This window comes from Larimichthys crocea, chromosome I, assembly GCF_000972845.2.
Source record: "Larimichthys crocea isolate SSNF chromosome I, L_crocea_2.0, whole genome shotgun sequence".
Classification (NCBI taxonomy): domain Eukaryota; kingdom Metazoa; phylum Chordata; class Actinopteri; family Sciaenidae; genus Larimichthys; species Larimichthys crocea.
In genome coordinates, this window is record NC_040011.1 from 2,056,957 (window position 1) to 2,071,802 (window position 14,846).

At 45.2% G+C, this 14,846-nt stretch overlaps 2 protein-coding genes across 2 annotated transcripts in view; both read left to right on the forward strand.

The window, feature by feature from the left end:
• The window catches only part of shtn3 (shootin 3), a 43,958-nt gene extending 36,719 nt beyond the window's left edge, over positions 1–7,239 (forward strand). The window contains 7 exon segments of the mRNA XM_027286071.1: positions 774–844; positions 927–1,030; positions 1,896–1,910; positions 2,391–2,453; positions 2,561–2,690; positions 3,860–4,163; positions 4,253–7,239. Coding sequence (XP_027141872.1) covers positions 774–844; positions 927–1,030; positions 1,896–1,910; positions 2,391–2,453; positions 2,561–2,690; positions 3,860–4,163; positions 4,253–4,397 — 832 coding nt within the window. The 3' untranslated portion in view covers positions 4,398–7,239.
• Positions 7,240–9,073: 1,834 nt separating this feature from the next.
• Positions 9,074–14,641, forward strand: thoc3 (THO complex 3). The gene is made up of 6 exons (XM_027286845.1): positions 9,074–9,293; positions 11,379–11,535; positions 11,783–11,987; positions 13,134–13,295; positions 13,393–13,493; positions 14,256–14,641. Exons 1-6 carry the CDS (start codon positions 9,114–9,116, stop codon positions 14,417–14,419), a joined length of 969 nt encoding a protein of 322 aa, XP_027142646.1. The 5' UTR covers positions 9,074–9,113; the 3' UTR covers positions 14,420–14,641.
• The last annotated feature ends 205 nt before the right edge of the window (positions 14,642–14,846 follow it).

Sequence of the window (14,846 nt, forward strand, 5' to 3'; positions counted from 1 at the left end):
TCCTGGACGTCTCCCTGGTGAGATGTTCCGGGCACGTCCCTCCGGGAGGCGGCCCCGGGGAAGACCCAGGACACGCTGGAGGGACTATGTCTCTCGGCTGGCCTGGGAACGCCTTGGGGTCCCCCTGGGAGAGCTGGCAGAAGTGGCTGGGGAGAGGGAAGTCTGGGCCTCCCTGCTAAAGCTGCTGCCCCCGCGACCCGATAACGGATAAAGCGGAAGAAGACGGACGGACGGACAAATACTGTTTCAGCACGTCATGATTGAAGCAGTCTTTGTGTTGATACCATTTATTACAAAGATCTGGTGGCAAATTTAACACTCGAAAACTGAAACGGTCAAAATACATAAATATATATATGAATACATTAAGACAGCATCACGTTGAGAAACACTGGAGGAAAATCCATGAATGATTCGGCAACAAAATCTTTTGACATTTGGAGTTTTCTCTCTGAATTTTCAGCACTTTTGGACGATCAGACAGCGAGCACTTCTCCTGTATTTAAACGTCCCATGATCCCCTTTTCTCCAGTTTGTGGTTGGCCAGTTTCATGAAGCTTTGATTATCACAGGAGCTCATTTTATACAGTGAGCTTAATGTAATGGGAACTAACATCATCACACCTGACAAATAAATACTTATAGTACCAAAAAGCTGCATGGGATTAACATAAAGTGTGTGAAGAACCCATAGAACCCATTTTTATTCACATATCTCGAGGTTGGAGGTCAAGGGACGTTTTGATCATCATCATCTCTCTCTCGTCTCTCAGCTCTCTGATAGCCATCATGAAGAAGTCTTCCAAAGGCTCGAAGGCCTCTGTGAAGGCAGAGCAGCCTCCAGGTGAGTCTCACTGCACCTATTCACCTGTTTACCACCTGATCTGATCATGAACACGTCCATGGATCTGTCTCTGCGTCTTCAGCTGCTGAGGGTGTGGACGACGTGAAGGTGAAGGCGGTGAACGAAATGATGGAGAGGATCAAACATGGTGTCGTGCTGCGGCCAGTCAAGAGTCAGGAGAGCAAGGTGAGGACAGACAGGCAGACAGAGTGTTTGTTATTGTATATAATATTCATATTCTCTGATTATGAAGCACTTAAAAACAACCTGCAGTGACCTTCAGGGTTCAGATTATTCCAAAAATGAACTTTCAAATGTCTAAACTCTGCTGCAGTTTTATAGTTTGTCCACCAGAGAGCAGCGACACATGTCAGACATGGTTTTTACATAGAACAAATGTGCATGTGTTTGGTGCATAACAACGTATCAGTGTGCAGGACTTCAGTCATCTCGTACCCTGCTGCTCGCCCTCCCGTTCCAAGCGTGACGGAGAAGCTACAGCGCCTCCTCCGTGGAAGAGGACCCCGAAATCTTACATACTGGACCTTTAAGTAAAACAACAGATCAAGATAAAAACTTATTGATATAGTGTTTTCAAATGAATAGATCTGTACAGTCTGTGCAGGAATGTGCAACATATTCAGCAGGTAGTGTGCAAAGTTCAGTTATTTCTCTGCTGTTAAGCCTTTCTGGTTCTGATCCATCAAAAGTTCAGCCGGGGGTTCAGTTTGCCATGTTCAGTTTGGGTTTTTTTTTGCCCATAAACTCTCTAAAATGAAGTCTCTCTGCCCTCCCAACAATAATAAAGAGGTCAGAGGTCAAAGGGCAGAGTCCTGTGACCTCACACTGATCAACAAATCAATCTCAAAGCAGCTGAAACAGTCCGTCCAACCTCATTCGTCGTGCTCGCATCGTAAAGATCCAGCATCAGTAAACACTCCTCGTTTGATGTCGTCTGAACACACACACACACACACACACACACACACACACACACACACACACACTCTGTCTGATTACTCTCCTCTGCTCTTCCTTTGTGCCGCCTCAGAGAGTCGCAGTAAAAGTGAGTATATTGACGTCTGCATCAATCTCTTGATGTGAAGTCACCGCCGCCCGACGCCACTCTCTTTCCCTCCCTCTGACCACACACACACACACACACACACACACACACACACTCCCTCCTGCTGTTTTAATCAGTCAGACACGTCACATAACTTCATGGGCCAGACTCTGTGCTTCTTATTGTTCCTCTCCTGAGGGAAGCGTACTAATCGGGATGAATGTTTAGGTTTTATTTCCTCATATATTTCTGCACACTTCCCTTCCTCTCATCACACACAGGTCGACTTTATCCAGCGTGTTACCTTTTTAAAGTTCTGTTCTTGGTTTGTCTTTGTGTTGTCTCCGTGTCTACGTTATGTGTGTTGCATGTGGCATCTTTAAAAAATAATAAACAGTGAAACTCTTCATAAGAATCTGTCATTACCAACCTGAACTCTGTAAAAAACATCAAGTCAATTTATTTTATTTATTTTCTCAGCCGCCTCCGGTCTGTGAGGAGAAACCGCAGGAGAGCGCCATGGAAGAACTGAAAGGCATCCTGGTAAGACTGGCTTTTTATCTAGCATGTCTTACTTTAATTTGTCGGTTAAACAGCTTCAGATTTTTATGTGTAACTCTGTAAATGTGATGGTTGTTTTCTGTCCCCAGGAGACGGTGAAGCGGAGCCCCAGTCGAGGGTCTCAGGAGTCGGGGCCTTCTCCACCCGGGAAGAAGGACAGCGAGCTGGAGGTCATCCTGAGACGCAGACGCAACAAAGCGGGAGAAGCCGGCTCCGGAGGTACAAACACACACACATAACAATACTTGTTATGTGAACGGCTCAGTGAGATCTGGATCTGAGAGTTCAGATCAGATCCTGTTTGCTGTGTCATGGGCAGAAATAATGTGAGCTGCAGTGTCTGTTTGTGTCCAGCAGAGGGAACTCTGCATCACAGCATGAACACACTGTTACAACGAGGTCACATCACAGCTGACGTGGATTTATCGGCTTCCCCACGATCGATTAAACTCGTCTGGCACGAGCGAATCACAACAGAATATAAAGGAAGTTATCTCATGACACTTTCAGCTGAAGGCTCTGGGTCCACTTATACAGGAATCACAAGGAACCCTGCAGTCTGAGGGTACTATGAGCTCTTTAAGACACAATGGTGTCTGAACCGTGAAGAGCTTTGTTGGCGAGGAGAGGAGCTGTGCAGGATGAATATCGAGACTCATTTCATAACTGAACGTGAGCTGAAGGGAGGTCAGAAACAGAGAGAACGAAGGAGGCATGCAAGACAAACGTTACATTTTTATTGGTGCTTCTGTTACAGGTCATGAAAATGAACCAACGTTTGTTTTTGTGGTAAATTGGAGAAGACAATGAAAGTGTGACAATGACAGAAATGCCAGAAGAAAACAACACATCCTGCACAGTCCTGTCAGGAAACACTGAATGACCTAAAATAACAGCATGTTACATAAAGACTGCTTCCTGTCTGTCCTCCTCCGACCCACGTGTCAAGTGCAAAACTCTGAGCAAATATTTAGGTGACAAAGAAGACCACACCTCCGAAAAAGGCTGAAGACTTGCTGGACAACACAGGAATAGCCAAAAAATGACAGCTGAAGACTTGCTGGACAACACAGGAATAGCCAAAAAATGACATCCTATGTCTTTTCCTAAACACTTGAGAATCAGACTTCACTCACAGCAGGCTACATAATCATGCAAGGCAGATGTTAAGGCCCCGATAAGGATAAGTGGTTATGGGAGATGGATGGATGGTTCATCAATCGAGTCAAGTACCCAACAGTATATTACATGCACTGCCTGGAGTAGCTGCATCGTTCAAAGGCTTAGTGCATCGGTAATAGATCAGCAGGGTGATCGGGGACTTTGGAGGTCTTCAGCCGTGTAAAATCAACTAACAAAACAAAGAATGTTTTCTTCTTCCTCTCTAGATGAGCGGGAGGGCCAGATGAGCCACGTCTCCTCCTCAGACAGCCTGAACGGGGGGCGCACCAGCAGCGACTTGGGCAAAGATCCAGAAGGGCCGGCGGGGTTGAACGTACCTTCGGACTCTGCGGGTCCCAGGGTCAGCCAAGAGAGGCGGGGGTCAGGACCTGGACCCGTCGTGGCCAGAAGGAAGAGCTCTGACACGGGCAAAGAGCCCAGAGCGGGCTCCTGGCAGGAGAGGAGGTCCTGCAGCTCTCTGTGTGAGAAAGAACCAGCAGAGTCTCCGGTCAGCAACGGCTGCATCAACAGGTGAGACCAGGGACGATACAGATGTCTGATACAGATGTGCAGTACTTCGCTCCTGACCTTTGCTCTGTCTTTGTGTCTCTGCTCCACAGCGTCGGGGAAGACGTTCAAAACGCGGCCGAGAAGTGCGTCCAGTCGAACGGAGTCGAACATGCCGAACCGAACGGCGGTGAGGACGCACGGGCCGCTGTCTGCGCCAGCCCGGTCAACGGCAGCAGCACCGACGCCGAGTGCTAGGATGGACTTCTGAGGATCACGGGCTTGTTTCTGTAATCTGCGATCATTTATAGGCCGATATGACGTGATGTCATCAATATTCACCCTCACATCAGAAGGTTTCGGGTGTGATCACACATTAGACTTTGTTGTACTTTTGTATTTGTGTTTTTCAGATTTACACTCATGATTTAAAAACTAACTGGAGGTCTGTCACATGACTAACATGTAGCTAATTTGTTAACTTTTTTTTGTAATTTCTAACACCTGATTATGAGTGCAAGTCCAAAGTTTGGACGTGCTCCAGATAAAGTGTTGTGAACGCACCCCGACCTGTCATTGTAGAAGCCCTGCCTCTTCAAACCATCGCTCATGAGTAGTTGATAAATATTCAAATTATTGTTCCTGCTGATGTAAACCAGCTTTAGTTTAGGCATTTGCTGGTAACGTTAAATAAGCAGGTTAAACAAGTTATCCAATATTCACGACTGCTCTCTCACAGAGGTGATTCATTGGCCAACAAAGGAGACAAATTATGGTCAACTCAAAGTATAGGTTGCAGTCCATTGTAGGGATGGTACGTCTGAAAAACAAAGTTTAAGGCTCCTAACCTGGAAGAATGACAGAAGAAAACAAGAGTTCAGACTTCTTTCTGTATTCGGACTTCATAACTGACAGTTCACGTTAGAAAATATGCTGTCTGCATCAACTAAGAATGTGAAGCATCGACATTAAAGCCTAAACTGAAGGGTGAGGCTTTGTACGCCTGCTAATACCCGCTTTAGTTTCACATCTGGCGTCTCAAATTTGCACGTAGAAAAAGGCTAAAAAGACTCAGTAAACACAAGGCCACAGTGTCGGGGCTTTCTACAATGGCTGATCTTTACCCAGCATCCGCTGTTATTCAGTAACCAGTATTTATCGCATCAGTTTTCTCTTTGAAGGTTCCAGAAAACAAACCCGTGGATCCCGGAAGACGGACTGACCGAACTGTACGAGGGAACGCTGCACTCTTTTTTTTGCACAGAACCTCAGTTCTTCTTCTAACACTTCAACTTGTACAATGACTGCAAAGCTTTAGGGGTTTTCTTTTCTCTCTGCTCGATGCGCAAAGATGTCTGTATCGACATCTCTTTGTGTCATCAGAAGGAATGCACTGTACTGTTTAGAATCTCTCGCTTCTCCTGCAACCTTTTCCTCTTCTTTACTCCCAGGTGTAGTTGGTGGGGGGTGCACAAAGTTGATTTATGTGTGTGGTTCTCGGCTTCATCAGTAATAGTAATATTTAAACGCTTTTTACTCCACGCTGCAGTGAAAGAAGCTTTTAATTAAAATGCATGAATTGTGTGTTGAGACACACTTTCCTTATATCATAATTAGAGTTGGGACAAACTAGTAGATTGAAACAAAGTCAACAAATATGGATATTTTTCCACCATTTTTATTGAATTATTTGGATTAATAATGTGGAAAACAGTCCACAAACACACAAGAGAGGTAGGTATTCTTAAAGCCTTAAAACTGCAAAGTTTATTCTGAGATTTGGCATCGGAGGAAAGGTCACAGTGTTGGGTTCATCCTCTGAGGAGCAGATCAATCTCATCTCTGATGAAATTCCCTGACGAAATCAGAGAGTTTGGACAACAAATCAATGAATCGGTTGAATCGGTTGTTGCTGCTCTGATTTATTATATAAAACTGGAGGATTTGGCCCAATAGACAGCGTTAAAGGAAAAAAGGTCCCCGAAATCAGTAGGGCTAATCCTATGGGGATCATGAACTGAGCAGGTAGTGTTGCATTAACCTCTTGGCTGGCATCAAGACATTATTTCTGTGCCGATAATTATTGACGCATAACGAAGGTGTCCCAACCTAATTGTGATTATTATTCAACTGATTGACTGCAACTGCAAATTGCATCCACTGATGAAGACCAAGAGTGTGCACCCCTGACTGTAGTATGCAGATATTCAGAGTATCTCATTCATGAACTTCCTCTCTCTCTCTCTCTGAGTCTAAATGGATGGAAGCTGATTGAGAACACACAAGGAACAATTTTAAACAACCAGGGTTCAGAAAAACTGTCCAGAAAGCATCGGACGTGGATCGTCTTTCCCTTTTTCTTCCACTGCTTTTGCTGCTGAGGCTCTCGTCCAGGTTTCAGCGTGTCGACTATCAGTGTGTCGTGAGGGGTTCTGAGGTGGTGATTTCAGGTTTTAGGGGAACAGAACAAGAGGTTCCTCCAATAACAGCAAAGACAGTAGCACATCTAACAGAAATGTTCTCAGGGTCCAATGGGACAAGCGTTGACAGCAAAAACGTTTGAGAGACACCAATAGAAAGCCATTTTTTAAAAACACTTATTGAGTGACGGGTTAGAACAGCTTTGGAGGAATGAGGTGCTCGTGTACGTCGTCTACCTCTCCAAAGACACCTGCCTCCAAACATATATACGTCCTGAATTACATTTTGTGGTGTGAAATGAAATACTGTTGTCGTCCCTCCACTGGAGTCTTCTGCACACGCCTTCTTCCACCGAGTCCAGCGTGCACACGTTCTGAGACGCCCTCATTGTTTCTGCACTCGGTCAACACGCTCGCCATCGCATCTCACACCGTGCATTCCTTGACTTTTATTTTGTAGGGCCTGCTGTCTATATATAGCTTTCCTGCCACGTGATGCAACATTAAGAACAATTTTGAAGAGTATGCAATTACATACGGCACATTTCTATGATGCTTTCACACCTTGTCGTTCTTTCTTAAAACACAGAATCACATTTAAAAGTGCATTTTTTTCTGTCCATTAGGTGTATTTAATTCTAATGCAAAGGACCAGACGTTAATGAACTGTTAGGCTGCACAGAAAACAACCTATCAGAGCCACAGGCCTGAATATTATATGCATATCGAGGCCTTGCACAGGCCTTCAGACGGCTCCGGCGTTGGCCTGCAGGGGATGTCTGCAGGGTCCTTGTACTGATTGCGTAGTTGTTAACCAAGTGGCTACTTAACAAAGGGATTTACTGTATCTGACAGAGTTTGGGTGACTATAGATATTGTGTGTGTTTGGGATATAAATGGAGTGTTTAAAAGTTTTTTAAAACATGGATTTTCATTTTAGCATCACTTGAAATAAAATTGCAATTCAAACTAAAGCTGGTTGTTTGTCTTTATTTGGACAGTTTATTGAAATATGGAGTGAGTTTGCAAAATTATGAAATTTGAAACATGACATGATAAAAACACTAAAAGTTGAAGTACAAATAGCAAATACCACATTGTAAATATACTCAAAATACACATAAAAGTCCTACAGTGAAAATACAAATGTTAACTGGGTACAAAAGTGTACAAAAGTATTATTCGGTAAAAATATAATGTGTCAAAAGAAAAACTGGCTTCTCAGTGCCACCTTCAACTGTCTCGTTTTGTCCAAACCTCAACATTTTTCAGTTTTCTGTCATTTGAGGGAAGAAAACCCTGAAATATTTCAGATATTTTGACATATTTATCAAACAGTCACGTCAACAATCACAAAGTAGGCTAACTGTAGTTATCAAGTAAGCCAGGAATGTCCAAAGTACGGCCAATCACGGCCCGCGGTCAGATTTCATGCGGTCCAAAGCTTCATTTTTATTATATATTATTCATGGCCTGCTAGGATTGTCAGATACTGTATGGCTGGAAGATTTGGCTTTTTTTGGTTGACATAATTAAACATTTAAATGCACTAAACATTAACCTCTAAAAACATAACTGCTGGTGTCATAGATGTGACACAAAATATGACTGAGGTCACGTGTGTGCCTTGAGGTCCTCAGCAGTATTAGTTGTTTGTCTTTGGTTGGGAACAGTAGGTGCCAGTCTATCTCAACACTGTGGTGTCCAGGGTCACAGAGACCTGTTGCTGCCTTCATAGACATAATAGATAGCTTGTTGTTGACGGTCCAATCTGCGTAAACAGACATCTGTGTCTCCAGACTAGAACATGCTGACAATAACACCTCCATGGGTAAAGACATTCTCTGTGACTAATTCTGGGCGTGTAGTATTTGTGGTGTTATCTTGGGGTTTAAAGTCGATCCACCAGGATGAGTTGGTCAGAATGTGAGACCGACTCAGGCACTTCTGATGAACTTTGAGAGTGTCTCTAACTCCTGACCTTTGACCTTTGACTTCAGTGATTTCTCCACAACAATGACTTTCTGAATGATTTTGTTAGTAAGAGGAGGAGACAGAGTGATATGTTTTAAACTTAAATGTTTAACTTTGCATTACTCATCATAAATCATGTTTAAAATGAACATGAGGTTCAGATTTGTATCAACTTCAACCATGCAATTTATTCTTTGTTTTCTGACTCTAGATGCTTTTTTAATTAGATTTGTTCATGCCTTATTGGCTTAAAAAAGATAATCGTGACAATGAAAATAAAATTTGTAGCTAAGCTAACTGCTAACTAATAACTGTTATTTTGAAGGAGACAGATGGCGTCTTGTATAAACAGCATATATTTTAAGTATTAGATATATTAAATGAAACATTCTGAAGGTGATGTGATGTTTGATTTAAGTATAAAAACACTAATAAACTGCTTTAGAAGCAGAAGGATTGATTTTTATGAAGCTAACGGCTAACACACTCCGAGACACAAGATGGCGGTACTCGCTCCCGGCGCCATTTTGTGCCTCGTGAAGAAACCGGAAGCAGAGAGAGAGAGAGAGAAGACCCCAAGATGGCGTCGCAGTACTACCAGGAGATGCAGGAGAGCTTCAGGAACAACAACAAGAGCCGAGAGTTCCCGGCGCACACGGCCAAGGTGCACTCCGTGGCGTGGAGCTGCGACGGCCGCAGGCTGGCGTCCGGCTCGTTCGACAAGACGGCGAGCGTGTTCGTGCTGGAGAAGGACCGGCTGGTGGGTTAGCACGCTAACGTTAGCCGGTCTGTGACGTCACGAGAGGATTATTAAGCACTATTAATTTAAATTAAACATAATTATAATAATAATTACTATTAATGTATATTAAACGTTGTTATAATTATTATTAATACATTATTATTTAAAGCAGTTCTTTAATACGTCACAGCTGTAAATAATCCACCGCGTCACACTGTAAACGGTAATGTAGCCATGGCAACGGCATTAGCGCGCCAACTGTCCAACGTTACATGACGTCAAGGTTCGTGTTTGAGGCGGCTCCTCTGTCTGCTCCTCTGTCTGCTCCTCTGTTTGCTCCTCCCCTTGCTCCTCTCCTCCCACCTCCCCTTGCTCCTCTTCTCCCACCTCTCCCTGCTCCTCTCCCTGCTCCTCTCCTCCCACCTCTTCCTGCTCCTCCCCTTGCTCCTCTCCTTGCTTCTCTCTCTGCTCCTCTACTTGCTCTTTACTTGCTTCTCTCCTCCCACCTCTCCATGCTCCTCTCCTCGCTCCTCTCCTTGCTCCTCCCCTTGCTCCTCTTCTCGCTCCTCTCCTTGCTCCTCTCTCTGCTCCTCTCTCTGCTCCTCTCCCTGCTCCTCTACCTGCTCCTCTCCTCCCACCTCTTCCTGCTCCTCCCCTTGCTCCTCTCCTTGCTTCTCTCTCTGCTCCTCTACTTGCTCTTTACTTGCTTCTCTCCTCCCACCTCTCCATGCTCCTCTCCTCGCTCCTCTCCTTGCTCCTCCCCTTGCTCCTCTTCTCGCTCCTCTCCTTGCTCCTCTCTCTGCTCCTCTCCTTGCTCCTCTCTCTGCTCCTCTCCTCCCACCTCTCTCGGCTCCTTTTCTTGCACCTCTCTCCGCTCCTTTCCTCGCTCATCACCTTGCTCCTCTCTTTGATCCTCTCCTTACATCTTTCCCTGCTCCTTCTTTCCTTCCACCTCCCCCTGCTCCTCCCTCTCCTCCTCCCTCTGCTCCTCCCTCTGCTCCTCTGGACACATTGGTAGTGATAATAAGCAGCACCGTACATTTGCTTTCTCCGCGGCGCTGCTGACTGACGGGGAAACTGATACCGTTACGTGAAGCTCTGTGTTTGGAGGTGCGTTTGTTTTGTTAGGTTACGTGAAGCTCTGTGTTTTGAGGTGCGTTTGTTTTGTTAGGTTACGTGAAGCTCTGTGTTTTGAGGTGCGTTTGTTTTGTTACGTTACGTGAAGCTCTGTGTTTTGAGGTGCGTTTGTTTTGTTACGTTACGTGAAGCTCTGTGTTTTGAGGTGCGTTTGTTTTGTTACGTTACGTGAAGCTCTGTGTTTTGAGGTGCGTTTGTTTTGTTACGTTACGTGAAGCTCTGTGTTTTGAGGTGCGTTTGTTTCGTTACGTTACGTGAAGCTCTGTGTTTTGAGGTGCGTTTGTTTTGTTACGTTACGTGAAGCTCTGTGTTTTGAGGTGCGTTTGTTTTGTTACGTTACGTGAAGCTCTGTGTTTTGAGGTGCGTTTGTTTTGTTACGTTACGTGAAGCTCTGTGTTTTGAGGTGCGTTTGTTTTGTTACGTTACGTGAAGCTCTGTGTTTTGAGGTGCGTTTGTTTTGTTACGTTACGTGAAGCTCTGTGTTTTGAGGTGCGTTTGTTTTGTTACGTTACGTGAAGCTCTGTGTTTTGAGGTGCGTTTGTTTTGTTACGTTACGTGAAGCTCTGTGTTTTGAGGTGCGTTTGTTTTGTTACGTTACGTGAAGCTCTGTGTTTTGAGGTGCGTTTGTTTTGTTACGTTACGTGAAGCTCTGTGTTTTGAGGTGCGTTTGTTTCGTTACGTTACGTGAAGCTCTGTGTTTTGAGGTGCGTTTGTTTCGGTACGTGACGTGAAGCTCTGTGTTTTGAGGTGCGTTTGTTTCGTTACGTGACGTGAAGCTCTGTGTTTCGAGGTGCGTTTGTTTTGTTACGTTACGTGAAGCTCTGTGTTTCGAGGTGCGTTTGTTTCGTTACGTTACGTGAAGCTCTGTGTTTTGAGGTGCGTTTGTTTCGTTACGTTACGTGAAGCTCTGTGTTTCACGGAGCTGTCAGTCATGTCGTTGATGAGTTCGGTTGTCTCTGTCCTCAGGTGAAAGAAAACAACTACAGAGGTCACGGCGACAGTGTCGACCAGCTCTGCTGGCATCCGACCAACCCGGATCTGTTCGTCACGGCGTCCGGAGACAAGACCATCCGCATATGGGACGTCCGCACCACCAAGTGTATCGCCACCGTCAACACGAAAGGTGGGAGGTTTAGATCATGTGGTGGCAGGTGTTGGTGTGGTGAAGTGTGTGAGAACTTCTGCGTGGCTGCAGACTCCAGACGATGGTTCACACTGATTACACCTCCTACGACTGACAGCGAACGCCCCGCTTCCCTCTGTCCACGTGAAAAACACGATATGTAAACTGACACAGCCTGTAACACCGACGTCATCCGATCTGTAGATCCTCAAACTGTGATTTCTCAAAGTCTCAACTGTTTCTCCAGGAGAGAACATCAACATCTGCTGGAGCCCCGACGGACAGACGATCGCCGTCGGGAACAAGGACGACGTGGTGACGTTCATCGACGCCAAGACGCACCGCTCCAAGGCGGAGGAGCAGTTCAAGTTCGAGGTGAACGAGATCTCCTGGAACAACGACAACGACATGTTCTTCCTCACCAACGGCAACGGCTGCATCAATATCCTGAGGTAGGACGCGGGAGACGTGTCTCCGCAAATAACTTTTTTCCTACATATTCATGAGAAGCTGTCGGAGCACGGCGCTCTGTCAGTTTTCACACGTGTTAAAAAAAGGCGTGAAGTCTCTGTCTGCTGAATGTGTGACATGTGTACATGCTTTGTGTTTGATTTTCTCCGTCGTTACGAGTTGAGGACACTGATGCGCTACAGAGCTGAGGCGTCATTTTGAGACTCGGTGTGTAAAGTTTAGTCAACACGTAAGAACCCGCCTGACACGGAGAGTCGGAGAGACACAGAAAGTGTTCAGGAGCCTCTGATGTCTGATGCTGTATTATTTATTGACACTTGGCCCAAGGAGAATTAGAGACACTCTCAAAGTTCATCAGAAGTGCCTGAGTCGGTCTCACATTCTGCCCCAACTCATCCTGGTGGATCGACTTTAAACCCCAAGATAACACCACAAATACTACACGCCCAGAATTAGTCACAGAGAATGTCTTTACCCATGGAGGTGTTATTGTCAGCATGTTCTAGTCTGGAGACACTGGAGTCTATGAAGGCAGCAACAGGTCTCTGTGACCCTGGACACCACAGTGTTGAGATAGACTGGCACCTACTGTTCCCAAACAAAGACAAACAATTAATACTGCTGAGGACCTCAAGACGAACACGTGACCATGTGTAACCTAAGGATAGAAACTTCCATAACAGCTCTGTCGTGGTGTGAGTGGAGTGAGGACTTAAAGTGTGAAAGTTGCCGCCGTCACTGTGCTCCGTAACAACCAAGTAGCATCCTCAAACGTCCACTTGATGCTCAAGATGTGTAGCTCGATCTCTAATCTCCTCCCACGTTCCTCTACGTTCATCGTTGGGGTCATTTGCAGGATTTCATTCTTTCAAAACCACAAAAGAAAAACACATTTTCTCACCATGAAATCAGCGTGAAGTTTTTCTTTCTGATGCGTCTCTGCATAACGCCACAGCAAGGTACATGGAGTTCTTCTTTCAGAGGTCATTGGGGAATGCACAGTTTACGGTATAAGACACATCTGTGGTCACACGTGGCGTCAGGATCCCGTTAGATCGGTGTAACGTGTCCGGACGTCTGTCGTCGTGTGTCTCGGAGCCGAAGTGAACAGTGTGTTTTGTTGGCAGTTATCCAGAGCTGAAGCCGATCCAGTCCATCAACGCTCACCCGTCCAACTGCATCTGCATCAAGTTCGACCCCACGGGGAAATACTTCGCAACGGGCAGTGCCGACGCCCTGGTCAGCCTGTGGGACGTGGAGGAACTGGTGTGTGTCCGCTGCTTCTCCAGGTCAGTCTGAGTGTGTGTGTGTGTGTGTTATGTGATTTGTTTGTAATTATGAAGTCACCCTGTATGAACGTCATTTCTGTCGTCGTTGTCGTTGTAGGCTGGACTGGCCTGTGAGGACTCTGAGCTTCAGCCATGACGGTAAAATGTTGGCCTCCGCCTCCGAGGATCACTTCATAGACATCGCCGAGGTGGAAACAGGTCAGTACGACAGAAATGACACGGGCTGGAGGTCATGTTATCATTCTATAAAGTCACCACCGGTTTTTACTCATGGTAGAAGCACATAAACCAAAGAAACCTGAGCAAGTTAAAGTCTGGCAGGCTGAACACTTCTGGGGGAATAACCAAAACAGCGTTGAGGGCACGAGTCGTGCCTCGTGAAGATTACAGGTTAAGGAAATGATGGAAGTTTATTGAACCTGTTGAGACTCAGTTCTGTCTCCTGCAAAGAAGACAGCGGAGGTTTTTATTCTCTTCACAGAAAATAGAAGCAGTTCATGAAGAACAAGCTCAATACATCTTTTATAACGGTATAATCACAACGTTGGCACCACCCGTTTTCATTGTCCTTTACACATTTTCACACTTGGCTTTGATTGTCTCACTTATAGTTTCACTCTTGTTACATTACATACAGTCTATCCACCACAAAAAGGATGTCAACAACAAACCGGTGTTAACGTTACTTCATATTCTAAACAGTATACTATAACTAAACCTCTAAAGTGTTACACTACAAGCCCTAAAAAGAACTTCAGTGTAAGACAGTGGTTGATGGTTAAAGTCTTGGACAGTTGAAAGTAAAATTCAGAAGTTGCAGACACCGAGGGAAAGAGTGCGTTTGGAGCCCTGATGTCTAAACTGTTTGTCAAAAAATCACAATTCAAGATTGAACAACAACATTTAGAAAGCTCTGTGCGAGGGCTGACACGTCTCCTTCTCTTTCACCACCGTTTGTAGGAGAGAAGCTGTGGGAGGTGCAGTGCGACTCCCCCACCTTCACCGTCGCCTGGCACCCAAAGAGGCCGCTGCTGGCCTACGCCTGCGACGACAAGGAGGGCAAATACGACAACAACCGCGAGGCGGGCACCGTCAAACTGTTCGGCCTTCCCAACGACTCCTGAGACAGATCGGCTGGTAAACGCTCTGAGGTAGCAAAGATGGTAAAGGAAGCGTCACGAGCAGTAACCTCCACCGCCAGCAGGTGGTGCAGCTGCCCTTTAAAACCTCCACCTTCATTCCGTTTTTACACACAGATAAAAACACAGCTCCTCCTCTTGTAATATATTGTTCTAATGTAAAATATGTTTTGTCTTTTGATATTAAAATTGCTCTCTTTATAAATCTTTTGTGTCTTGAGCTCTGGTCGCTGAGTGACTAATTATAATGTTTGTTTAAATGTCAAATTTGCGAAATTCGAGGTTCAGATTTTTGAGTTGAAAATGAAAACTGTGTCTGACATTTATATTAATATAAATCATTTGTTGTTGTTGTTGTTGTGGTTGTTTTAAAGGAGCAGCAGGGAACTCGAGCAGGAAGTGTGTGTGTGTT

Excerpts from the sequence above, each read along its gene's own strand:
- thoc3 (XM_027286845.1), top strand. The coding sequence starts at position 9,114 with ATGGCGTCGCAGTACTACCAGGAGATGCAGGAGAGCTTCAGGAACAAC. Across the intron at positions 13,296-13,392 it reads TGTGTCCGCTGCTTCTCCAG|GCTGGACTGGCCTGTGAGGA; the intron begins GTCAGTCTGAGT and ends TTGTCGTTGTAG. Across the intron at positions 13,494-14,255 it reads CATCGCCGAGGTGGAAACAG|GAGAGAAGCTGTGGGAGGTG; the intron begins GTCAGTACGACA and ends CACCGTTTGTAG.